This window comes from Salvelinus alpinus, chromosome 3 (assembly GCF_045679555.1).
Source record: "Salvelinus alpinus chromosome 3, SLU_Salpinus.1, whole genome shotgun sequence".
NCBI lineage: Eukaryota > Metazoa > Chordata > Actinopteri > Salmoniformes > Salmonidae > Salvelinus > Salvelinus alpinus.
Window position 1 is genome coordinate 83,308,098 of NC_092088.1, and position 27,886 is coordinate 83,335,983.

At 39.4% G+C, this 27,886-nt stretch overlaps 1 protein-coding gene across 1 annotated transcript in view; it reads left to right on the plus strand.

Moving 5' to 3' along the window:
- The window catches only part of LOC139569863 (integrin alpha-9-like), an 87,693-nt gene that overhangs the window by 29,827 nt on the left and 29,980 nt on the right, over positions 1 to 27,886 (plus strand). The window contains exons 5-7 of the mRNA XM_071391188.1: positions 16,028 to 16,180; positions 21,639 to 21,715; positions 22,613 to 22,760. Coding sequence (XP_071247289.1) covers positions 16,028 to 16,180; positions 21,639 to 21,715; positions 22,613 to 22,760 — 378 coding nt within the window. The remainder of the gene's footprint in view (positions 1 to 16,027; positions 16,181 to 21,638; positions 21,716 to 22,612; positions 22,761 to 27,886) is intronic.

Genomic DNA, 27,886 nt, shown 5'->3' on the forward strand with positions numbered 1-27,886 from the left:
TGTGTGTGTGTGTGTGTGTGTGTGTGTGTGTGTGTGTGTGTGTGTGTGTGTGTGTGTGTGTGTGTGTGTGTGTGTGTGTGTGTGTGTGTGTGTGTGTGTGTGTGTGTGTGTGTGTGTGTGTGTGTGTGTGTGTGTCTTTATAAATCCCAGCTGTGTTTTAACTGTCTCGGGTCCTGAATACCTTCTACATGATGTGACCGAGCTCATTAAGGTTTACTGTAACACACACACACACGGCCATTGTTTCAGAAAGCAATTAGACCATTCCCAATCCTGTTCTCTTATGCCCAAGCATAAAGGTGATGTATGTAAGCATGTGAACTTCAGGACCTGCATCTAAACATTTATTTACCTTTTTAGATAACAATGAATATGTTCACATGGACAGCAGGGACCTGATCCAAGATCAACACTCCTTCTCTAAAAGGCCTGATAAATACACCCCTGGGCTGATTGGAGCAGGAGTTCCCATCTGGGAGTATTGTTTGACATTTATCTTTATAGCTGTTAGGTTTTAATGTACCTACATGACAGTAATGGCTAATTACTGTACTGTACATCATGGCTAATATTACTGTACATGTTAATGTACATGACAGGTTATCTTTTAGATGATAATGATGACATGAAAGCGAACATACTCCATACTCATAGATCAAGAGTTCAAATGTGTTTGTGACATTTGTAGGCAATAGGGTATCATTAAAACCTAACAGCTATAAAGATAAATGTCATGTGGTACATTAAAACCTAACAGCTATAAAGATAAATGTCATGTGGTACATTAAAACCTAACAGCTATAAAGATAAATGTCATGTGGTACATTAAAACCTAACAGCTATAAAGATAAATGTCATGTGGTACATTAAAACCTAACAGCTATAAAGATAAATGTCATGTGGTACATTAAAACCTAACAGCTATAAAGATAAATGTCATGTGGTACATTAAAACCTAACAGCTATAAAGATAAATGTCATGTGGTACATTAAAACCCAACACCTATAAAGATAAATGTCATGTGGTACATTAAAACCCAACACCTATAAAGATAAATGTCATGTGGTACATTAAAACCTAACAGCTATAAAGATAAATGTCATGTGGTACATTAAAACCCAACACCTATAAAGATAAATGTCATGTGGTACATTAAAACCTAACAGCTATAAAGATAAATGTCATGTGGTACGTTAAAACCCAACACCTATAAAGATAAATGTCATGTGGTACATTAAAACCTAACAGCTATAAAGATAAATGTCATGTGGTACATTAAAACCCAACACCTACAAAGATAAATGTCATGTGGTACATGAAAACCTAACACCTACAAAGATAAATGTCATGTGGTACATTAAAACCTAACAGCTATAAAGATAAATGTCATGTGGTACATTAAAACCCAACACCTACAAAGATAAATGTCATGTGGTACATGAAAACCTAACAGCTATAAAGATAAATGTCATGTGGTACATTAAAACCTAACAGCTATAAAGATAAATGTCATGTGGTACATTAAAACCTAACAGCTATAAAGATAAATGTCATGTGGTACATTAAAACCCAACACCTATAAAGATAAATGTCATGTGGTACATTAAAACCTAACAGCTATAAAGATAAATGTCATGTGGTACATTAAAACCCAACACCTATAAAGATAAATGTCATGTGGTACATTAAAACCTAACAGCTATAAAGATAAATGTCATGTGGTACATTAAAACCTAACAGCTATAAAGATAAACGTCATGTGGTACATTAAAACCTAACAGCTATAAAGATAAATGTCATGTGGTACATTAAAACCTAACAGCTATAAAGATAAATGTCATGTAGGTACATTAAAACCTAACAGCTATAAAGATAAATGTCATGTAGGTACATTAAAACCTAACACCTATAAAGATAAATGTCATGTGGTACATTAAAACCCAACACCTATAAAGATAAATGTCATGTGGTACATTAAAACCTAACAGCTATAAAGATAAATGTCATGTGGTACATTAAAACCTACCAGCTATAAAGATAAATGTCATGTGGTACATTAAAACCTAACAGCTATAAAGATAAATGTCGTGTGGTACATTAAAACCTAACAGCTATAAAGATAAATGTCATGTGGTACATTAAAAGCTACCAGCTATAAAGATAAATGTCATGTGGTACATTAAAACCTAACAGCTATAAAGATAAATGTCATGTGGTACATTAAAACCTAACAGCTATAAAGATAAATGTCATGTGGTACATTAAAACCTAACACCTATAAAGATAAATGTCATGTGGTACATTAAAACCTAACAGCTATAAAGATAAATGTCATGTGGTACATTAAAACCCCACACCTATAAAGATAAATGTCATGTGGTACATTAAAACCTAACAGCTATAAAGATAAATGTCATGTGGTACATTAAAACCCAACACCTATAAAGATAAATGTCATGTGGTACATTAAAACCTAACAGCTATAAAGATAAATGTCATGTGGTACATTAAAACCCAACACCTATAAAGATAAATGTCATGTGGTACATTAAAACCTAACAGCTATAAAGATAAATGTCATGTGGTACATTAAAACCTAACAGCTATAAAGATAAATGTCATGTGGTACATTAAAACCCAACAACTATAAAGATAAATGTCATGTGGTACATTAAAACCTAACAGCTATAAAGATAAATGTCATGTGGTACGTTAAAACCTAACAGCTATAAGGATAAATGTCATGTGGTACATTAAAACCCAACACCTATAAAGATAAATGTCATGTGGTACATTAAAACCTAACAGCTATAAAGATAAATGTCATGTGGTACATTAAAACCTACCAGCTATAAAGATAAATGTCATGTGGTACATTAAAACCTAACAGCTATAAAGATAAATGTCATGTGGTACATTAAAACCCAACACCTATAAAGATAAATGTCATGTGGTACATTAAAACCTACCAGCTATAAAGATAAATGTCATGTGGTACATTAAAACCCAACACTTATAAAGATAAATGTCATGTGGTACATTAAAACCTAACAGCTATAAAGATAAATGTCATGTGGTACATTAAAACCTACCAGCTATAAAGATAAATGTCATGTGGTACATTAAAACCTAACAGCTATAAAGATAAATGTCATGTGGTACATTAAAACCCAACACCTATAAAGATAAATGTCATGTGGTACATTAAAACCTAACAGCTATAAAGATAAATGTCATGTGGTACATTAAAACCCAACACCTATAAAGATAAATGTCATGTGGTACATTAAAACCTAACAGCTATAAAGATAAATGTCATGTGGTACATTAAAACCTAACAGCTATAAAGATAAATGTCATGTGGTACATTAAAACCTACCAGCTATAAAGATAAATGTCATGTGGTACATTAAAACCTAACAGCTATAAAGATAAATGTCATGTGGTACATTAAAACCTAACAGCTATAAAGATAAATGTCATGTAGGTACATTAAAACCTAACACCTATAAAGATAAATGTCATGTGGTACATTAAAACCCAACACCTATAAAGATAAATGTCATGTGGTACATTAAAACCTAACAGCTATAAAGATAAATGTCATGTGGTACATTAAAACCTACCAGCTATAAAGATAAATGTCATGTGGTACATTAAAACCTAACAGCTATAAAGGTAAATGTCATGTGGTACATTAAAACCCAACACCTATAAAGATAAATGTCATGTGGTACATTAAAACCTAACAGCTATAAAGATAAATGTCATGTAGGTACATTAAAACCTAACACCTATAAAGATAAATGTCATGTGGTACATTAAAACCCAACACCTATAAAGATAAATGTCATGTGGTACATTAAAACCTAACAGCTATAAAGATAAATGTCATGTGGTACATTAAAACCTAACAGCTATAAAGATAAATGTCATGTGGTACATTAAAACCCAACACCTATAAAGATAAATGTCATGTGGTACATTAAAACCTACCAGCTATAAAGATAAATGTCATGTGGTACATTAAAACCTAACAGCTATAAAGATAAATGTCATGTGGTACATTAAAACCTAACAGCTATAAAGATAAATGTCATGTGGTACATTAAAATCTAACACCTATAAAGATAAATGTAATGTGGTACATTAAAACCTAACAGCTATAAAGATAAATGTCATGTGGTACATTAAAACCCAACACCTATAAAAATAAATGTCATGTGGTACATTAAAACCTAACAGCTATAAAGATAAATGTCATGTGGTACATTAAAACCTAACAGCTATAAAGATAAATGTCATGTGGTACATTAAAACCCAACACCTATAAAGATAAATGTCATGTGGTACATTAAAACCTAACAGCTATAAAGATAAATGTCATGTGGTACATTAAAACCCAACACCTATAAAGATAAATGTCATGTGGTACATTAAAACCTAACAGCTATAAAGATAAATGTCACGTGGTACATTAAAACCTAACAGCTATAAAGATAAATGTCATGTGGTACATTAAAACCCAACAACTATAAAGATAAATGTCATGTGGTACATTAAAACCTACCAGCTATAAAGATAAATGTCATGTGGTACATTAAAACCTAACAGCTATAAAGATAAATGTCATGTGGTACATTAAAACCCAACACCTATAAAGATAAATGTCATGTGGTACATTAAAACCTAACAGCTATAAAGATAAATGTCATGTAGGTACATTAAAACCTAACACCTATAAAGATAAATGTCATGTGGTACATTAAAACCCAACAGCTATAAAGATAAATGTCATGTGGTACATTAAAACCTAACAGCTATAAAGATAAATGTCATGTGGTACATTAAAACCCAACACCTATAAAGATAAATGTCATGTGGTACATTAAAACCTAACAGCTATAAAGATAAATGTCATGTGGTACATTAAAACCTACCAGCTATAAAGATAAATGTCATGTGGTACATTAAAACCTAACAGCTATAAAGATAAATGTCATGTGGTACATTAAAACCCAACACCTATAAAGATAAATGTCATGTGGTACATTAAAACCCAACACCTATAAAGATAAATGTCATGTGGTACATTAAAACCTAACAGCTATAAAGATAAATGTCATGTGGTACATTAAAACCTAACAGCTATAAAGATAAATGTCATGTGGTACATTAAAACCTAACAGCTATAAAGATAAATGTCATGTGGTACATTAAAACCTAACAGCTATAAAGATAAATGTCATGTGGTACATTAAAACCTAACAGCTATAAAGATAAATGTCATGTGGTACATTACAACCTAACAGCTATAAAGATAAATGTATGTGGTACATTAAAACCTACCAGCTATAAAGATAAATGTCATGTGGTACATTAAAACCTAACAGCTATAAAGATAAATGTCATGTGGTACATTAAAACCTAACAGCTATAAAGATAAATGTCATGTGGTACATTACAACCTAACAGCTATAAAGATAAATGTATGTGGTACATTAAAACCTACCAGCTATAAAGATAAATGTCATGTGGTACATTAAAACCTAACAGCTATAAAGATAAATGTCATGTGGTACATTAAAACCCAACACCTATAAAGATAAATGTCATGTGGTACATTAAAACCTAACAGCTATAAAGATAAATGTCATGTAGGTACATTAAAACCTAACACCTATAAAGATAAATGTCATGTGGTACATTAAAACCCAACACCTATAAAGATAAATGTCATGTGGTACATTAAAACCTAACAGCTATAAAGATAAATGTCATGTGGTACATTAAAACCTACCAGCTATAAAGATAAATGTCATGTGGTACATTAAAACCTAACAGCTATAAAGATAAATGTCATGTGGTACATTAAAACCCAACACCTATAAAGATAAATGTCATGTGGTACATTAAAACCTAACAGCTATAAAGATAAATGTCGTGTGGTACATTAAAACCTAACAGCTATAAAGATAAATGTCATGTGGTACATTAAAACCTACCAGCTATAAAGATAAATGTCATGTGGTACATTAAAACCTAACAGCTATAAAGATAAATGTCATGTGGTACATTAAAACCTAACAGCTATAAAGATAAATGTCATGTGGTACATTAAAATCTAACACCTATAAAGATAAATGTCATGTGGTACATTAAAACCTAACAGCTATAAAGATAAATGTCAGGTGGTACATTAAAACCCAACACATATAAAAATAAATGTCATGTGGTACATTAAAACCTAACAGCTATAAAGATAAATGTCATGTGGTACATTAAAACCCAACACCTATAAAGATAAATGTCATGTGGTACATTAAAACCTAACAGCTATAAAGATAAATGTCATGTGGTACATTAAAACCCAACACCTATAAAGATAAATGTCATGTGGTACATTAAAACCTAACAGCTATAAAGATAAATGTCACGTGGTACATTAAAACCTAACAGCTATAAAGATAAATGTCATGTGGTACATTAAAACCTAACAGCTATAAAGATAAATGTCATGTGGTACATTAAAACCTAACAGCTATAAAGATAAATGTCATGTGGTACGTTAAAACCCAACACCTATAAAGATAAATGTCATGTGGTACATTAAAACCTAACAGCTATAAAGATAAATGTCACGTGGTACATTAAAACCTAACAGCTATAAAGATAAATGTCATGTGGTACATTAAAACCTAACAGCTATAAAGATAAATGTCATGTGGTACATTAAAACCTAACAGCTATAAAGATAAATGTCATGTGGTACGTTAAAACCCAACACCTATAAAGATAAATGTCATGTGGTACATTAAAACCCAACAGCTATAAAGATAAATGTCATGTGGTACATTAAAACCTAACAGCTATAAAGATAAATGTCATGTGGTACATTACAACCTAACAGCTATAAAGATAAATGTCATGTGGTACATTAAAACCTAACAGCTATAAAGATAAATGTCATGTGGTACATTAAAACCTAACAGCTATAAAGATAAATGTCATGTGGTACATTAAAACCTAACAGCTATAAAGATAAATGTCATGTGGTACATTAAAACCCAACACCTTTAAAGATAAATGTCATGTGGTACATTAAAACCTAACAGCTATAAAGATAAATGTCATGTGGTACATTAAAACCCAACACCTATAAAGATAAATGTCATGTGGTACATTAAAACCTAACAGCTATAAAGATAAATGTCATGTGGTACATTAAAACCCAACAGCTATAAAGATAAATGTAATGTGGTACATTAAAACCTAACAGCTATAAAGATAAATGTCATGTGGTACATTAAAACCCAACACCTATAAAGATAAATGTCATGTGGTACATTAAAACCTAACAGCTATAAAGATAAATGTCATGTGGTACATTAAAACCTAACAGTTATAACTATAAATGTCATGTGGTACATTAAAACCTAACAGCTATAAAGATAAATGTCATGTGGTACATTAAAACCTAACAGCTATAATGATAAATGTCATGTGGTACATTAAAACCCAACACCTATAAAGATAAATGTCATGTGGTACATTAAAACCTAACAGCTATAAAGATAAATGTCATGTGGTACATTAAAACCCAACACCTATAAAGATAAATGTCATGTGGTACATTAAAACCTAACAGCTATAAAGATAAATGTCATGTGGTACATTAAAACCTAACAGCTATAAAGATAAGCGTCATGTGGTACATTAAAACCTAACAGCTATAAAGATAAATGTCATGTGGTACATTAAAACCTAACAGCTATAAAGATAAATATCATGTAGGTACATTAAAACCTAACACCTATAAAGATAAATGTCATGTGGTACATTAAAACCCAACACCTATAAAGGTAAATGTCATGTGGTACATTAAAACCTAACAGCTATAAAGATACATGTCATGTGGTACATTAAAACCTACCAGCTATAAAGATAAATGTCATGTGGTACATTAAAACCCAACTTCTATAAAGATTAATGTCATGTGGTACATTAAAACCTAACAGCTATAAAGATAAATGTCATGTGGTACATTAAAACCTAACAGTTATAACTATAAATGTCATGTGGTACATTAAAACCTAACAGCTATAAAGATAAATGTCATGTGGTACATTAAAACCTAACAGCTATAAAGATAAATGTCATGTGGTACATTAAAACCCAACACCTATAAAGATAAATGTCATGTGGTACATTAAAACCTAACAGCTATAAAGATAAATGTCATGTGGTACATTAAAACCCAACACCTATAAAGATAAATGTCATGTGGTACATTAAAACCTAACAGCTATAAAGATAAATGTCATGTGGTACATTAAAACCCAACACCTATAAAGATAAATGTCATGTGGTACATTAAAACCTAACAGCTATAAAGATAAATGTCATGTGGTACATTAAAACCTAACAGCTATAAAGATAAACGTCATGTGGTACATTAAAACCTACCAGCTATAAAGATAAATGTCATGTGGTACATTAAAACCCAACTTCTATAAAGATTAATGTCGTGTGGTACATTAAAACCTAACAGCTATAAAGATAAATGTCATGTGGTACATTAAAACCCAACACCTATAAAGATAAATGTCATGTGGTACATTAAAACCTAACAGCTATAAAGATAAATGTCATGTGGTACATTAAAACCTAACAGCTATAAAGATAAATGTCATGTGGTACATTAAAACCTAACAGCTATAAAAATAAACGTCATGTGGTACATTAAAACCTAACAGCTATAAAGATAAATGTCATGTGGTACATTAAAACCTAACAGCTATAAAGATAAATGTCATGTGGTACATTAAAACCTAACAGCTATAAAAATAAACGTCATGTGGTACATTAAAACCTAACAGCTATAAAGATAAATGTCATGTGGTACATTAAAACCTACCAGCTATAAAGATAAATGTCATGTGGTACATTAAAACCTAACAGCTATAAGGATCAGCGCTGGATTTACCAGATACCGTGCTGGTCTTTTAGAAGACAGATACATTTGTGTGTGTGTGTGTGTGTTGGTATGGCATCTATCCAGTGTAAAATCCTCTGTCCATCAGTCGGTGTGATGTGTTTGGTGAAAACATGAGCCATGCATCAGGAATGAGAACCCGTCCTTGATTTATTATGGGGTTCAAGTTGGTGCGTAAACATGGAGTTCTTCTTCCAACACCAGAGTAGACGATCCTCTCCTCAGTCTACTGAAGTAGAAGTGTAGAGTGAGGATCTATGCTCAAGATAACTGCGGAACATTAAAAAAATACTCACATTCCAACAAAGAAATGTTCAGTGGCTGATGTTGAATGGTAACAATTAATGTAAAAGTATTGAGATGTCATGATAAAAACCTGCTTCACTTGTAGGTTAGAAGTAGAGCCATTGTGAGAAGAGTAACATCTCCTCCTCCTCATCCTCCACCACTGCCACACTATTATCCCTTCTTTTCCGGAGGTCTCTCTAACCGCTGCTCTTTCTTTCTCTCCCTCTCTCTTTCCCAGTTGTCTCTCTCTTGCGCTCAATATCGCGCTCTCTCTTGCGCTTGCTCTCTCCCGCTCTCTCACATTCTCTCTCTCGGGCTGTCACTCTCCCTTGGCCCCAGTGATGTACTGGGCAGTATGTACTACCCTCTGTAGTGCCTTGCGGTCAGAGGCCGAGCAGTTGCCTTTTCAGTCTCCTGAGGGGGAATAGGTTTTGTTGTGCCCTCTTCACGACTGTGTTGGTGTGCTTGGACCATGTTAGTTTGTTGGTGATGTGGACACTAAGGAACTTGAAGCTCTCAACCTGCTCCACTACTGCCCCGTCGATGAGAATGGGGGCGTGCTCGGTCCTCCTTTTCCTATAGTCCACAATCATCTTCTTAGTCGTGATCACGTTGAGGGAGAGGTTGTTCTCCTGGCACCACACGGCCAGGTCACTGATCTCCCTATTGGCTGTCTCATTGTTGTCGGTGATCAGGCCTACCACTGTTGTGTCATTGGCAGACTTGATGATTGTGTTGGAGTTGTGCCTGGCCGTGCATTCATGAGTGAACAGGGAGTACAGGAGAGGACTGAGCACGCACCCCTGAGGGGCCCTGTGTTAAGGATCAGCGTGGCGAATGTGTTGTTACCTACACTTCCCACCTGGGGGCGGCCCATCAGGAAGTCCAGGATTCAGTTGCAGAGGGAGGTGTTTAGTCCCAGGGTCCTTAGCTTATTGATGAGGTTTGATGGCACTATGGTGTTGAACGCTGAGTTGTAGTCAATGAATATGATTCTCACATAGGTGTTCCTTTTGTCCAGGTGTGACTGGGCAGTGTGGAGTGCAATAGAGATTGCGTCATCTGTGGATCTATTGGGGCAGAATGCAAATTAGTTTGGGTCTATGGTTTCTGGGATAATGGTGTTGATGTGAGCCATGACCAGCTTCATCTGACCACTTGTTTATTGACCGAGTCACTGGTGCTTCCTGCTTTCATTTTTGCTTGTAAGCAGGAATCAGGAGGATAGAATTATGGTCATACTTGCCAAATGGAGGGCGAGGGACAGCTTTGTACGCTTCTCTGTGTTTGGAATAAAGGTGGTCGAGAGTTTTTTTCCCCTCTGGTTGCACATTTAACATGCTGGTAGAAATGAGGGAAAACGGATTTAAATTTTCCCTGCATTAAAGTCCACGGCCACTAGGAACACCGCCTTAGGATTAGCGTTTTCCTGTTTGCTTATGGTGGTATACAGCTCATTGAGTGCGCTCTTAGTGCCAGCATCGGTCTGTGGTGGTATGTAGACAGCTACGAAAAATACAGATGAAAACTCTCTAGGTAGATAGTGTGGTCTACAGCTTATCATGAGATACTCTACCTCAGGTGGGCAAAACCTTGAGACTTCCTTAGATATCGTGCACCAGCTGTTGTTTACAAATATGCATAGACCGCCGCCCCTTGTCAAAATGGCATGGTTGATTAAGAGCCCATGAAACGGCAGCCATCCTCTCCCACGCCATCTTAGGCATGCTTGTGTTCCGTCCAATGTGAAAAGGCACATTTGAATGAAACAAAGCGTCCCTGAGGCGAGCGTTGGTTCATAGAATGACAGCCTTTGACTGTAGAGTCATCTGCTGCCATGTTGTCTCTCATTTGTGAGTGTGACGCTGTGACCGGTGTTTGTTACTCGTGTGTGTGTGTTGTGCGGGTGTTGCGTGTGCTCGTGCATGCATGCGTGCCAGGTAACTGTATGTAAGGACCAGTTGTTGTGTGGGTCCATTCCATTCACATAATTAAAAGCACCAGGCCATTAACACCCAGTCAGCCTCTGTCTCAGTTGGAGCTCAGGAACTCCTATGTTCTATAAATACAGGAGTTAACAGCAGTGCTGTGATGGGGTAGGAGCCTGGGAGGGGTGTGTGGGGTGGGCTGGGGCTGCGGTAGGAGCCTGGGAGGGGTGTGGGGGTGGGCAGGAGCTGGGGTAGGAGCTTGGGAGAGGTGTGGGGGTGGGCTGGGGCTGGAGTAGTGGACTAGGGTTGGAGGAGCTGGGGATGAAGGGCTGTGGTAGTCTGGTGAGGTGGTCGGGTGAGGTAGGAGCCTAGAAGTAGGGCTGGGGGTGAGACTGGGGCTTGGGAGGCAGGGCTTGGGGTGGTATAGGGAACATTAATAACTGCCTAATAAAAGCTTGGGCCAAGCAGGGCTTACCAATGACCTCCACTGTTTCCTAACATAAAGGGGGATATAATGAGAGTTTTGCTGCTCATTCTCAGTGTCCAGCCACGCATTGTTCTGTATCTTCCCTGGGACCGGGCAGTGGCTGTCCCAAATGTCACCCTATTCCCTATATAGTGCACTACTCTTGGCTAGGGCTCAATAGGGTTCAATAGGGCTCTGGTCAAAAGTAGTGCACTATAAGGAATAGGGTGTCATTTGAGACACAGCCTCTGTCTCCATCTCCCATGATTTCACAGCCTCTGTCTCTGAGACAGTTTAATGATGGATGGTAGGTCAGGGGTCAACAGTCAGCAGTGCTCATCTCATGGAAATAGAATGACTAGAGCAGGAAAAGTCCCTCTGACCAAGGCAGTTGGACAGTGCACTCATTGGGCATGCTTAACACGGCTGACATGAAATTATCTTTCTATAGTCCGTCCATGGTACTGAGCCTTGTCACTGTTTTGTAAACGGGAAGTTTGGGAACCAAACCCATCAAATGATATTCAGTTATATTTGTCTTGTGCTTAATGTGACATTTCACAAAAAACTACTTCAATCATACAGTACAATGACTTCATAACTTATTCAATGACCAACAGTAAAGCAGATAAAGCATTTAGAAGACTGCATATGTTGGTATTTTTACCTGTGCGTTACCAAAAACTTGACAAAGTAAGCTATAGTACTAAGAGGATAATTCAATAAAACTTTTAGTCAAGTTTCTAATTTGGGTCTTGATGATCATAGGGGCGGGCTGCAGTATTTTATCCCTCCCAATGGAGGAAGAAGCCCTGTAACCGGGTCTGTTTCTGGAGATTCATGTCCGGCTCCATCCACACTTTTCCTCTTTCCTGCCATAACTCTCTCACTTTGCTAGGTAGCAGACAGCCGCCCCTTCACAGAGGATGTCAGTGTGTGAGTGTTTAAATGTGTGAGTGTTTAAGTGTGTGTGGGCTGATGTGTTAATCCAACCAGACAGAACTTCAGGCCTCCTATATGGCCTGAAAGAGGAAGGAGATGGGTGGATTGATGGACGGTGGAAAATGAAACAATAAAAAAAATAGAGAGAGAGAGGGCACAACCACTGGGAAAGAGAGGGAGAGAAAGAGACCACCGGAGAAGAAAAGACCGTGAAGCCCTCATGAGGGGTTTGATTCCAAGCTGGCAGACACTAGTTTGGGTAAAGAGCGACACTCCGGTCGGTCAGTGGTACTAGACAGCAACATGGAACCAAACCCCTCACCATCAGTCTCTAGCTCTTTAAAGGTTGAGTGAGTGAAGTTTAATGGACAGGAAAGATTAAAGAAAAGAGAGAAAGACATAAAGATGTGATTTTCCCATGTCCTTTTTTCAACAGTATTCTGTAATGAGGACGTGGGGGTTGATTATATTCAGAGCTTATGTTTTTTTGCTTTTCGTTGTTTCCAAGTCCAGTGCCAAAAGAAACACTTTCTCTATGGTTCTCTCAGGTCGTATGGTCTCACATTGGAAAGGAAAGAGTACAGTACATGCCAATGCAATGCCAGTTGTTTAGTACATGTATTCAATTTACCCTCTTCACGCTACTGAGCCAATCCAAACCGAGCTGCGTTGAGCTGAAAGGACAATGAGTGGAGAACATATCAGAGCCAGTAAAGATGGGGTTGGCATGGTCTTCTGAAGCTCAGATCCACTTCTGAAGCTTGGGTGGCACTGTTTTAGAACCAGTCAGGTTCAGATTGATAGCACCTAGAGAGGACTTTATCTGATAACATAATAGGGCTCTTTCCAGGGTTGTAGTACTCAGCATTTTGAGTGTCTCGGTCTCCTGTCAGATACATTTTGTACTCGGTCTTGACTCGGACAGGAAGGACTCGTAATTTCTTCCCGAGCCCAGCGGAGTAAAAAACTCCTAATTATCAGCTTTCATTTAACGAGCACATAAAACTGATTCGCCAGGCCAAATATATACACTCTTTTCTCGAAACATTAATATCTTAACAGTATTTATATCTATTCTAGAAATGTGTGCGCAGCGGCGAACCATTTGGACCTAGGACTTTAGTGTGTGACAGGTTCGTGATGCTCAAAGGACAGCAACTGTAATCTCACTTCTTAATCCCCACTGATGCGTATCAAAGTAGTGTAGTAGAGATATACGATTTATGTAGTACAATAGTGAAATGATGCACAAAGTGGACTACAAAATCGCAAAGCACGTGCAATATATGAATATGCGCGCAGCACACATAGCCTAGTTTCGGCAGAATATCGTCTGCAGGCAGGAAGAGTATGCAGCTCTCAACTGGTTTTGGCATGGATCAGCTCACAGAATGACGTCGGTGGCCGTTAGGTAGGAAAGACGTTTCAACTGATGATATCTACCAGTAAATGCTAACTAAGGCAACAATGGGTATGCAAACCAGGTATTGAAAAAATGTAGTTTGAAGTCTTGGTTAGTAAGCTATTTGTGATGTGCAATTCAGTCATGTGCTGTTTGCGTTAGGGGTGTAGGCATGAGTTTGCCTGGTGGACACAGGCCCACCCACTGGGGAGCCAGGTCCTGCCCACCCAATCAGATTGAGCAAAAATGCATTATTATCACAAAAAACACATTTCCACTCACCAGATAATGATCATTTGAAACAACCCTTTCCTGCAGTCAAGGAACAAAAGCGCCCTCTTTGGCCTCATGGGTGGAATGTTATTAATATTTTTCATTATTTCATCATTAATAAAAAAAAAAATTAAACAGATAAATGTGGTGTTTCTATGTCAAACAGTTTTGATTTATTTCATTCGTCGGATATATTCAGTGCCTGTCAAAAGTTTGGACACACCTGCTCATTCCAGGGTTTTTCTTTATTTGTACTACATTGTATAATAATAGTGAAGACATCAAAACTATTAAATAACACATAGAATCATGTAGTAACCAAAAAAGTGTTAAACAAACATATATTTGTATATATATTTTGTATTTGAGATTCTTCATAGTAGCCACCCTTTGCCTTGATGACAGCTTTGCACACTCTTGGCATTCTCTTAACCAGCTTCATCTGGAATGCTTTTCCAACAGTCTTGAAGGAGTTCCCACATATGCTGAGCACTTGTTGGCTGCTTTTCCTTCACTCTGCGCCCCAACTCATCCCAAACCTATGGTGTCAATTTCACGCCATATGTATTACATTTAAAATAAAATTAATTGTGAATACAAGTCCTCAACTGGCAGCTTCATTAAATAGTACCTGCATAACACCAGTCTCAACGTCAACAGTGAAGACGCAACTCCGGGATACTGGCCTTCTAGGCAGAGTTCCTCTGTCCAGTGTCTGTGTTCTTTTGCCCGTCTTAACCTTTTCTTGAAGCTGCCAGTTGAGTACTTGTGAAGCGTCTGTTTCTCAAACTAGACCCTCTAATGTACTTGTCCTCTTGCTCAGTTGCGCACAGGGGCATCCCACTCCTCTTTCTATTCTGGTTAGGGCCAGTTTGCCCTGTTCTAAGAAGGGAGTAGTACACAGCGCTGTATGAGATCTTCAGTTTCTTGGCAGTTTCTCGCATGGAATAGCCTTCATTTCTCAGAACAAATCAAATCAAATCAGATTTATTTATATAGCCCTTTGTACATCAGCTGATATCTCAAAGTGCTGTACAGAAACCCAGCCTAAAACCCCAAACAGCAAGCAATGCAGGTGTAGAAGCACCTGAAGAATAGACTGACGAATAGACTGACGAGTTTCAGAAGAACGTTCTTTGTTTCTAGCCATTTTGAGCCTGTAATCGAACCCACAAACGCTGATGCTCCAGATACTGAACTAGTCTAAAGAAGGCGAGTTTTATTGCTTCTTTAATCAGAACAGCAGTTTTCAACTGTGCTAACATAATTGCAAAAGGGTTTTCTAATGATCAGTTAGCCTTTTAAAATTATAAACTTGGATTAGCTAACACAATGTGCCATTGGAACACAGGAGTGATGGTTGCTGTTAATGGGCCTCTGTACACCTATGTAGATATTCCATTAAAAATCTGCCGTTTCCAGCTATAATAGTCATTTACAACATTAACAATGTATTTCTGATCAATTTGATGTTATTTTAATGGACAAAAAATGTGATTTTCTTTAAAAAACAAGGACATTTCTAAGTGACCATAAACTTTTGAATGGTATTGTATACATATATTTTGTTATATATAGTGAGGTGCATACTTGGTATTGAATCGGTCTTGCTTTAGGTCGTCTTGTCCACTGGCTCTTTCTCATAACAAACTGAGCATTCAAGATTTGGTTCTGGATCACGAAATTACATTGTGCTTGAACTGCCATTTGGTTTCTCTTTGTGTCTCTACAGAAGGACGTGAAAGACATATTCACAGCCATCACCTTTGAGGTGGCCTACACCCTGGGGAAGCATGTGGTGAACGGTCACCTGGACAAAGACCTGCCTGCTCTTACACCTGTACTGCGCTGGAGGAAAGGAGACAAGATGGCAGCAAAGAATGAGGTAACAGGCTACAGCTGTTGTTGCCTATTATCTAGGTTGAATGAGGTAACAGGCTACAGCTGTTGTGTTGCCTATTATCTAGGTTGAATGAGGTAACAGGCTACAGCTGTTGTTGCCTATTATCTAGGTTGAATGAGGTAACAGGCTACAGCTGTTGTGTTGCCTATTATCTAGGTTGAATGAGGTAACAGGCTACAGTTGTTGTGTTGCCTATTATCTAGGTTGAATGAGGTAACAGGCTACAGCTGTTGTTGCCTATTATCTAGGTTGAATGAGGTAACAGGCTACAGCTGTTGTGTTGCCTATTATCTAGGTTGAATGAGGTAACAGGCTACAGCTGTTGTGTTGCCTATTATCTAGGTTGAATGAGGTAACAGGCTACAGCTGTTGTGTTGCCTATTATCTAGGTTGAATGAGGTAACAGGCTACAGCTGTTGTGTTGCCTATTATCTAGGTTGAATGAGGTAACAGGCTACAGCTGTTGTGTTGCCTATTATCTAGGTTGAATGAGGTAACAGGCTACAGCTGTTGTGTTGCCTATTATCTAGGTTGAATGAGGTAACAGGCTACAGTTGTTGTGTTGCCTATTATCTAGGTTGAATGAGGTAACAGGCTACAGCTGTTGTTGCCTATTATCTAGGTTGAATGAGGTAACAGGCTACAGCTGTTGTTGCCTATTATCTAGGTTGAATGAGGTAACAGGCTACAGCTGTTGTGTTGCCTATTATCTAGGTTGAATGAGGTAACAGGCTACAGCTGTTGTGTTGCCTATTATCTAGGTTGAATGAGGTAACAGGCTACAGCTGTTGTGTTGCCTATTATCTAGGTTGAATGAGGTAACAGGCTACAGCTGTTGTGTTGCCTATTATCTAGGTTGAATGAGGTAACAGGCTACAGCTGTTGTGTTGCCTATTATCTAGGTTGAATGAGGTAACAGGCTACAGTTGTTGTGTTGCCTATTATCTAGGTTGAATGAGGTAACAGGCTACAGCTGTTGTTGCCTATTATCTAGGTTGAATGAGGTAACAGGCTACAGCTGTTGTTGCCTATTATCTAGGTTGAATGAGGTAACAGGCTACATCTGTTGTGTTGCCTATTATCTAGGTTGAATGAGGTAACAGGCTACAACTGTTGTGTTGCCTATTATCTAGATTGAATGAGGTAACAGGCTACAGCTGTTGTGTTGCCTATTATCTAGGTTGAATGAGGTAACAGGCTACATCTGTTGTGTTGCCTATTATCTAGGTTGAATGAGGTAACAGGCTACAGCTGTTGTGTTGCCTATTATCTAGGTTGAATGAGGTAACAGGCTACAGTTGTTGTGTTGCCTATTATCTATGTTGAATGAGGTAACAGGCTACAGCTGTTGTTGCCTATTATCTATGTTGAATGAGGTAACAGGCTACAGCTGTTGTTGCCTATTATCTAGGTTGAATGAGGTACCAGGCTACAGCTGTTGTTGCCTATTATCTAGGTTGAATGAGGTAACAGGCTACAGCTGTTGTTGCCTATTATCTAGGTTGAATGAGGTAACTGGCTACAGCTGTTGTGTTGCCTATTATCTAGGTTGAATGAGGTAACAGGCTACAGCTGTTGTGTTGCCTATTATCTAGGTTGAATGAGGCAACAGGCTACAGCTGTTGTGTTGCCTATTATCTAGGTTGAATGAGGTAACAGGCTACAGCTGTTGTGTTGCCTATTATCTAGGTTGAATGAGGTAACAGGCTACAGCTGTTGTGTTGCCTATTATCTAGGTTGAATGAGGTAACAGGCTACAGCTGTTGTTGCCTATTATCTAGGTTGAATGAGGTAACAGGCTACAGCTGTTGTGTTGCCTATTATCTAGGTTGAATGAGGTAACAGGCTACAGCTGTTGTTGCCTATTATCTAGGTTGAATGAGGTAACAGGCTACAGCTGTTGTGTTGCATATATCTAGGTTGAATGAGGTAACAGGCTACATCTGTTGTGTTGCCTATTATCTAGGTTGAATGAGGTAACAGGCTACAGCTGTTGTGTTGCCTATTATCTAGGTTGAATGAGGTAACAGGCTACAGCTGTTGTGTTGCCTATTATCTAGGTTGAATGAGGTAACAGGCTACAGCTGTTGTGTTGCCTATTATCTAGGTTGAATGAGGTAACAGGCTACAGCTGTTGTGTTGCCTATTATCTAGGTTGAATGAGGTAACAGGCTACAGCTGTTGTGTTGCCTATTATCTAGGTTGAATGAGGTAACAGGCTACAGCTGTTGTTGCCTATTATCTAGGTTGAATGAGGTAACAGGCTACAGCTGTTGTGTTGCCTATTATCTAGGTTGAATGAGGTAACAGGCTACAGCTGTTGTGTTGCCTATTATCTAGGTTGAATGAGGTAACAGGCTACAGCGATTGTTGCCTATTATCTAGGTTGAATGAGGTAACAGAATACAGCTGTTGTGTTGCCTATTATCTAGGTTGAATGAGGTAACAGGCTACAGCTGTTGTGTTGCCTATTATCTAGGTTGAATGAGGTAACAGGCTACAGCTGTTGTGTTGCCTATTATCTAGGTTGAATGAGGTAACAGGCTACAGCTGTTGTGTTGCCTATTATCTAGGTTGAATGAGGTAACAGGCTACAGCTGTTGTTGCCTATTATCTAGGTTGAATGAGGTACCAGGCTACAGCTGTTGTTGCCTATTATCTAGGTTGAATGAGGTAACAGGCTACAGCTGTTGTTGCCTATTATCTAGGTTGAATGAGGTAACAGGCTACAGCTGTTGTGTTGCCTATTATCTAGGTTGAATGAGGTAACAGGCTACAGCTGTTGTGTTGCCTATTATCTAGGTTGAATGAGGTAACAGGCTACAGCTGTTGTGTTGCCTATTATCTAGGTTGAATGAGGTAACAGGCTACAGCTGTTGTGTTGCCTATTATCTAGGTTGAATGAGGTAACAGGCTACAGCTGTTGTGTTGCCTATTATCTAGGTTGAATGAGGTAACAGGCTACAGCTGTTGTGTTGCCTATTATCTAGGTTGAATGAGGTAACAGGCTACAGCTGTTGTGTTGCATATATCTAGGTTGAATGAGGTAACAGGCTACAGCTGTTGTTGCCTATTATCTAGGTTGAATGAGGTAACTGGCTACAGCTGTTGTGTTGCCTATTATCTAGGTTGAATGAGGTACCAGGCTACAGCTGTTGTTGCCTATTATCTAGGTTGAATGAGGTAACAGGCTACAGCTGTTGTTGCCTATTATCTAGGTTGAATGAGGTAACAGGCTACAGCTGTTGTGTTGCCTATTATCTAGGTTGAATGAGGTAACAGGCTACAGCTGTTGTGTTGCCTATTATCTAGGTTGAATGAGGTAACAGGCTACAGCTGTTGTGTTACCTACAGTCCAAGTCGGAAGTTTACATACACCTTAGCCAAATACATTTCAACTCAGTTTTCACAATTCCTGACATTTAATCCAAGTAAAAATTCCCTGTTTTAGGTCAGTTAGGATCCCAAATGTATTTTAAGAATGTGAAATGTCAGAAAATTAGTAGAGAGAATGATTTATTTGAGCTTGTATTTCTTTCATCACATTCCCAGTGGGTCAGAAGTTTACATACACTCAATTAGTATTGGGTAGGATTTCCTTTAAATTGTTTAACTTGGGTCAAACGTTTCAGGTAGCCTTCCACAAGCTTCCCAAAATAAGTTGGGTGAATTTTGGCCCATTCCTTCTGACAGAGCTGGTGTAACTGAGTCAGGTTTGTATGCCAAATTCTCTATGGGATTGAGGTCAGGGCTTTGTGATGGCGACTCCACTACCTTGACTTTGTTGTCCTTAAGCCATTTTGCCACAACTTTGGAAGTATGCTTGGGGTCATTGTCCATTTGGAAGACCCATTTGCGACCAAGCTTTAACTTCCTGACTGATGTCTTGAAATGTTGCTTCAATATATCCACATAATTTTCCTGCCTCATGATGCCATCTATGTTGTGAAGTGCACCAGTCCCTCCTGCAGCAAAGCACCCCCACAACATGTTGCTGACCCCGTGCTTCACGGTTGGGATGGTGTTCTTCGGCTTGCAAGCGTCCCCCTTTTTCCTCCAAACGTAACGATGGTCATTATGGCCAAACAGTTCAATTTTTGTTTCATCAGACCAGAGGACATTTCTCCAAAAAGTTTGATCATGGTCCCCATGTGCAGTTGCAAAACGTAGTCTGGCTTTTTTTATGGCAGTTTTGTAGCAGTGGCTTCTTCCTTGCTGAGCGGCCTTTCAGGTTATGTCGATATAGGACTTGTTTTACTGTGGATATAGATAATATTGTACCTGTTTCCTCCAGCATCTTCACAAGGTCCTTTGCTGTTGTTCTGGGATTGATTTGCACGCTGCACACCAAAGTACGTTCATCTCTAGGAGACAGAACGCGTCTCCTTCCTGAGCGGTATGATGGCTGCGTGGTCCCATGGTGTTTATACTTGCGTACTATTGTTTGTACAGATGAACGTGGTACCTTCAGGCGTTTGGAAATTGCTCCCAAGGATGAACCAGACTTGTGGATATCTACAATTTATTTTCTGAGGTCTTGGCTGATTTCTTTTGATTTTCCCATGATGTCAAGCAAAGAGGCACTGAGTTTGAAGGTAGGCCTTGAATTACATCCACAGGTACATCTCCAATTGACTCAAACATTTTCTGGATGTTTCCAAGCTGTTTAAAGGCACAGTCAACTTAGTGTATGTAAACTTCTGACCCACTGGAATTGTGATACAGTGAATTATAAGTTATCTGTCTGTTAACAATTGTTGGAAAAATAACTTGTGTCAGGCACAAAGTAGATGTCCTAACCGACTTGCCAAGACTATAGTTTGTTAACAAGAAATTTGTGGAATGGTTGAAAAACTAGTTTCAATGACTCCAACTTAAGTGTATGTAAACTTCCGACTTCAACTGTATATCTAGGTTGAATGAGGTAACAGGCTACAGCTGTTGTGTCGCCTATATGTAGGTTGAAATCTTCTCACACAACATACTATAGTGACAATACCTTGCGACCATGCTAAGAGTTTTCGTGTAACGGCTAAGGTGTGTGGTTGACAGTCGCTGGATCCAGGTTCGAGTCCTGGTCTGATTTACCCCCGAATTCCGGCAGTACTCTCTACCGAGAGTCAATCAGAGTTGAAAGTAAATTATTTAGAATCAGGGACTGATACATACAGTATATTTAGTTCCGATCAATTTCCTTTAAGTTTTATAAATATTTTAGGAATCGACCCTCTAACACTGGTACCTGAAAGCAAAGTCTCTTCTTCCTCTGTGTTAGCAGAGGAATGCCTAGAAATGACCTCAAAGAAATAACCTCAGATTATCGTTATGAGGTGGTTTCGGTTACCACCTGATGTTACCACCGTGTTTTCTTTCCTTGAGTGGAATTTGGAAGATTGATCAATTTTGTTATTTTTCGATTACCTTTCGTTTCCTCTTCTAGACATGGTTTGAGAGGAACTGCCTGTCTGATGACTGTGCTGCTGACCTGAGACTCCATGGGAAACTGCTGCTTTCTGGGTAAAAGAACACACTCACACACACACACTGTCTGTTTCTCTGTTTGACCACTCACTTGGTTTATATCATATCTATTCGTGTGTATGTTTTGGACGTGTTTAACTATACTTGTCAGGACCAGAAGTCAGCCACAAGAATACTAAATGAACAAAAATTTGATCAACTGGGGACATTTTGTTGGTCCCCACAAAGTCAAATGCTATTTCTACGGGGTTTATGGTTATGGTTAGAATTAGGGTTAGGAGCTAGGGTTAGATTTAGGGTTAAGGTTAGGTTTTCGGGTTAAGGTTAGGGTACGGGTTAGGATAGGGGTTAAACTTGTGTCCCCACAAGTTTAGTTGTAGATTGTGTGTGCCAGCACGTGTTCTCTTCTGGCCTCTGCTCACCACTCTGCTATGAAAGGAGACTGAGGTCATGCTGTACACACTGAGGTGTGGGTGTGGTCAGTGGAACTATGATGCGTGCTCATTGGCTCTCGTTGTCATTGGAAGCCATCCATGCTTTCTCCATATTTAGTGAGGGAGGTCCTTTTCCTCTTGTTGTATGAATCATTGGCAGTGTGGACTTTTGGAAACCAATAGCTGTTGTAATTCAGTGAATCAGTGGTATTACTACTAGTATAACAGCTTAGTTATATATTACTAGTGTCTTTTGCTTGTGTGTGGAGTGAAAATCTCTCATATAACTCCATTGTAGTTCTCATAATAACTTATAACAGAGTAATACCTTTAGAAAAGAAAGAAAGCTTCTTCTGAATGACCATAATATTCTCTACCAGGCTCCATATCCGTCCCCCTCTAGTCTTGGCAAGCGTGAGGAATGTATGGAACGTCTCACAATCTTTTAACTGATTCTGTCCCTATCAAATAAAAGTAATTATTCCATTCCTGCGTCTAGGCTCCACGTGCGGTCCCATCTGGCCCTAGGAGGAGTGAGGAACGTCTCTCTGAACGTGACCCTGTCCAACGCAGGGGACGATGCCTACGACACCAACATCTACTTCAACTTCTCCAGAGATGTCTTCTATATCAACTACTGGCAGAAGGTTGGTTGTCGTTCTATTGTTGTTGTACGTGGGGGCTGTTGTGTGAAAGGTTTCATTGATTGGTTGTTCTGTCTTTTCATTCTGCTGTTGTCTCTTCATGACTATTGTTGTGCATGTTTGTTTACATGTTGAAATGTCGGTTGTTTACATTTTAGTACTCATGTCTAGTGTTTCTTTGGTTAGGGGTTGTTGCGGTGATGTTTTGAAATAAATACGTTTTGGGAAAGTTGAATTAACAGTTGATCAATGGTTACTGTAGGAAATGGAGGCTATGTTTCAACAACACCATTCACTGAGGCTGTTTCAACAACACCATTCGCTGAGGCTGTTTCAACAACACCATTCACTGAGGCTGTTTCAACAACACCATTCACTGAGGCTGTTTCAACAACACCATTCGCTGAGGCTGTTTCAACAACACCATTCACTGAGGCTGTTTCAACAACACCATTCACTGAGGCTGTTTCAACAACACCATTCGCTGAGGCTGTTTCAACAACACCATTCGCTGAGGCTGTTTCAACAACACCATTCACTGAGGCTGTTTCAACAACACCATTCACTGAGGCTGTTTCAACAACACCATTCGCTGAGGCTGTTTCAACAACACCATTCACTGAGGCTGTTTCAACAACACCATTCGCTGAGGCTGTTTCAACAACACCATTCGCTGAGGCTGTTTCAACAACACCATTCGCTGAGGCTGTTTCAACAACACCATTCGCTGAGGCTGTTTCAACAACACCATTCGCTGAGGCTGTTTCAACAACACCATTCGCTGAGGCTGTTTCAACAACACCATTCGCTGAGGCTGTTTCAACAACACCATTCGCTGAGGCTGTTTCAACAAAACCATTCACTGAGGCTATGTTTCAACAACACCATTCGCTGAGGCTGTTTCAACAACACCATTCGCTGAGGCTGTTTCAACAAAACCATTCGCTGAGGCTGTTTCAACAACACCATTCGCTGAGGCTGTTTCAACAACACCATTCGCTGAGGCTATGTTTCAACAACACCATTCGCTGAGGCTATGTTTCAACAACACCATTCGCTGAGGCTGTTTCAACAACACCATTCGCTGAGGCTATGTTTCAACAACACCATTCGCTGAGGCTGTTTCAACAACACCATTCACTGAGGCTATGTTTCAACAACACCATTCGCTGAGGCTGTTTCAACAACACCATTCACTGAGGCTATGTTTCAACAACACCATTCACTGAGGCTGTTTCAACAACACCATTCGCTGAGGCTGTTTCAACAACACCATTCACTGAGGCTATGTTTCAACAACACCATTCGCTGAGGCTGTTTCAACAACACCATTCGCTGAGGCTATGTTTCAACAACACCATTCGCTGAGGCTATGTTTCAACAACACCATTCGCTGAGGCTGTTTCAACAACACCATTCACTGAGGCTATGTTTCAACAACACCATTCACTGAGGCTGTTTCAACAACACCATTCGCTGAGGCTGTTTCAACAACACCATTCGCTGAGGCTGTTTCAACAACACCATTCACTGAGGCTATGTTTCAACAACACCATTCACTGAGGCTGTTTCAACAACACCATTCGCTGAGGCTGTTTCAACAACACCATTCGCTGAGGCTGTTTCAACAACACCATTCACTGAGGCTATATTTCAACAACACCATTCGCTGAGGCTATATTTCAACAACACCATTCGCTGAGGCTATATTTCAACAACACCATTTGCTGAGGCTATATTTCAACAACACCATTTGCTGAGGCTATAGCTGTGTTCGAATACCCATACTAACATAACGTATGCTACATACTTAATGAGTATATGCTACATACTATATACTATTCGTTGATTTTAGTATATTGTAAACAAACGGTATCCTATCAGCTGAGCGTCCTAGTGCTTCACCTGTCTACCGGAAGTTGATGCTGTTATGCAACCTCTTGCCTGCTTGTTAGCATAACAAATTACTAGCTAGACATTATACAACTTTGGGTGTGTTCTTAAATTCAATTTGGAGTGCCGGAGTGCCCTTAGACTGCACTCTGGGTGTAGCGTTTCGCTCTCGGAGCGCTGAGAGCGCAAACTGGACACTCTGGCTGGATTAGGGTTGATTCAAGTATTCTGACCTTACAACGACAGTCAAGCACCCAAGCTGGTTGGCTGACGTTGTCTAGCTTGCTAGCTTCTTCCAGACACAAATGAGAGAACACCTCACTCTGACCATTTTACTCGCCCTAGCAGAGCTGGTTATCCAGAGCATTGTTGACTGTAACTGTGCTGCTGGCAACAATTGAATTACAATTAACATTGGGTTGTTAGATAGCCTATAGTTAATATACTGGCAAGTTTGATGTATAATTAGCCAACTAACGTTAGGTAGCTAGCTAACAACATACCGGTACATACTGCTGTAATGATATGCGATGTGGTTCGTAAGGACAGCGTAGCTAACAAATTGTCAGCCAACATAAGTTTATTACATTGCTCAACATTTTCTTCATGTTTGTCATAATTAGTTAAAGCAGTGAATTTGTATCCGCTCTCGTTGTACTTCGGCTGCATATTTTCCGCCATTTTCTTGAAATCTGAAAATGATGTGAAGCCACGCCCATTTCCTGAAGAATTGCCCTAAAGTACGGAAATAGTGTCCTCTGCGTGTATACTTCATATTTTGGCGAATTTAGTACGACATCCGGGACCTTTTGGGTTACTAACTATATACATACTATGACCAATAAGCATACCATATACTCAATTCACATCACAAATAGTACGGTTAGTATGAGTATTCGAACACAGCTATTGACTTTTGTAATTACTTCTGCCTGCTGGTAGAATTCAGAGGTGTTTATGTGACCTCTCTCTGCTCTGCTAAGGTTCTGTTAGGGTCAGCTCCCGCTCCTCCTCTGAGGCTCTTTCTCACTCTGTGTGTGTGTGTGGAGCTGAGTGTGAACTCCCGCTCCCCCTGATTTTAAGAGCGGTGGTCTGGTTATCTCTCTGTTGTTCTTGCAACCAGAGCCTTTTGAAAACCAGGGAGGTGAATTAGTTTCAGAAGCTCATCTCACTCCTCAGAGTGGGGTTGGCACTTTTATGACTATTCTCTTGGTTCCATTGCACCAGGCAAGCACAATTAAGCCCAGCGGAAGTATTATAAATTGTTTCAAATAGTATTTGAACGTAGGTCTGTCGTCACACACAGCCACACAGGAGCCTGGGTTATGAGGTGGAGGTGGGTGGTGGGCTTATTTGTACTTTTTTGTGGGAGCACAGCGTTTATGTTTTGGAATCTTATGTTCATCATGACAGGTCCGGGGTTTGTGATATTCAGAACCTCTGCTAACGGCTGTTGTGGTAAAGTAAGAAGTTAACAAACGCCTATAGCAGAGGGCCTGGCTATAAACATTGTGTGGGACCACGCTGGTGTGGTACTAGTTTGAGGACATGTAACCAGAGCAGTGTTGTGATTTTAGAGAACCATTTCTGCCAAGTCCTGCTGTGGCAAGCTCCTATCAAAGTCTAAATACGGAAAGGTGGAGCATTTTTTAACTAAAGACACAGAAGAAAAACACTCAATCCTTAGCCAATTAGAGTCTTTGGCATGGATTTTAAACATTTATTTATTTAACCTTTATTTAACTAGGCAAGTCAGTTGAGAACAAATTCTTATTTACAATGATGGCCGACCAAAAGGCAAAAGGCCTCCTGCGGTGACGGGGGCTGGGATTAAACATCTAAAACAAAATAAAAATATAGGACAAAACACACATCGTGACAAAAGAGACACCACAACATTACATTAACAGAGACCTAAAACTACAAAATAGCATGGCGGCAACACAACATGGTAGCAACACAACATGGCAGCAGCACAACATGGTAGCAGCACAAAACATGGTACCAACATTATTGGGCACAGACAACAGCACAATTGGCAAGAAGGTAGAGACAACAATATATCACGCACAGCAGCCACAACTGTCAGTAAGAGTGTCCATGATTGTGTCTTTAAATGAAGAGTTAAAACTGTCCAGTTTGAGTGTTTGTTGCAGCTCGTTCCAGTCGCTAGCTGCAGCAAACTGAAAAGAGAAGCGACTCAGGGATATGTGTGGTTTGGGGAATACAATAATGAGAAAGACATGGGGGAAAACACCAGTGAAAGATTGTGAGAGAGAGATGAACAAACAGACAGTAGTCCTAGTCTCCCCACAGAGAAAGGAAAGCCACGTCTGCTCTGTTCTCTCTCAAGGCCCTGCCAGGGGGGTGACGGGGAAACAGGCTGGCCCCGCCCCCCCTCTCTGAATTCAATTCAAAGTGCATTATTGGCATGGGAAACATATGTTTACATTGCCAAAGCAAGTGAAATAAACAGATAAATATAGGTTGTATTTACGGTGTTGTTTGTGCTCCACTGGATGCCCTTTTGTCATGGCAACGGGCCACACATCTTGCTGCTCTGATTGCACATTGTGGTATTTCGCCTAGCATATACAGGAGTTTATCAATGTTGGATTTGTTTTCAAATTCTTTGTGGTTCTGTGTGATCTGTGGAAAATATGTCTCTAATGTGGTCAAACATTTGGAAGGAGGTTAGGAAGTGCAGCTCAGTTTTCTGTCTTCTCTCGAGGGCCAGGTCTGCCTATGGTGGCCTCTCTCAATAGCAAGGCTATGCTGACTGAGTATGTACATAGTCAAGGATTTTTGCTATGTTAGCTGATTTAATGAAGACTAAGGGCACAGCCCCACCCTAAACCCCACCCCACCCGGGCCTGGAGCTGGGGAACTGCTGAGTAAGGGGAGCAGGGAGTCGAAGGAGGAGGGGAGGCAGGATGATAGGTGTGTGGAGTGATTTTCTGTTTCCTCGTCAATGTGTCAGCAGAGCAGGGAAATCCTAATGACTGGTAATGGTTGATAGGTGCTATGGCAAGACCACGAGGAGGAGAATTTGTAATAGTGATAGTTGTATGGATTTGTTTTCCCTCATAATTGTGTGAGCAGAAGAGGGAGAGGTAATATGCAGCATACAGTATCTCTAATCTCCCAGGTAAATATCCAACATATCCAGGAGTTACTAGTCTAGCTAAAATCCACATGACATTAGGAATCACTGTAGTTCCCTATTGAATACTGTA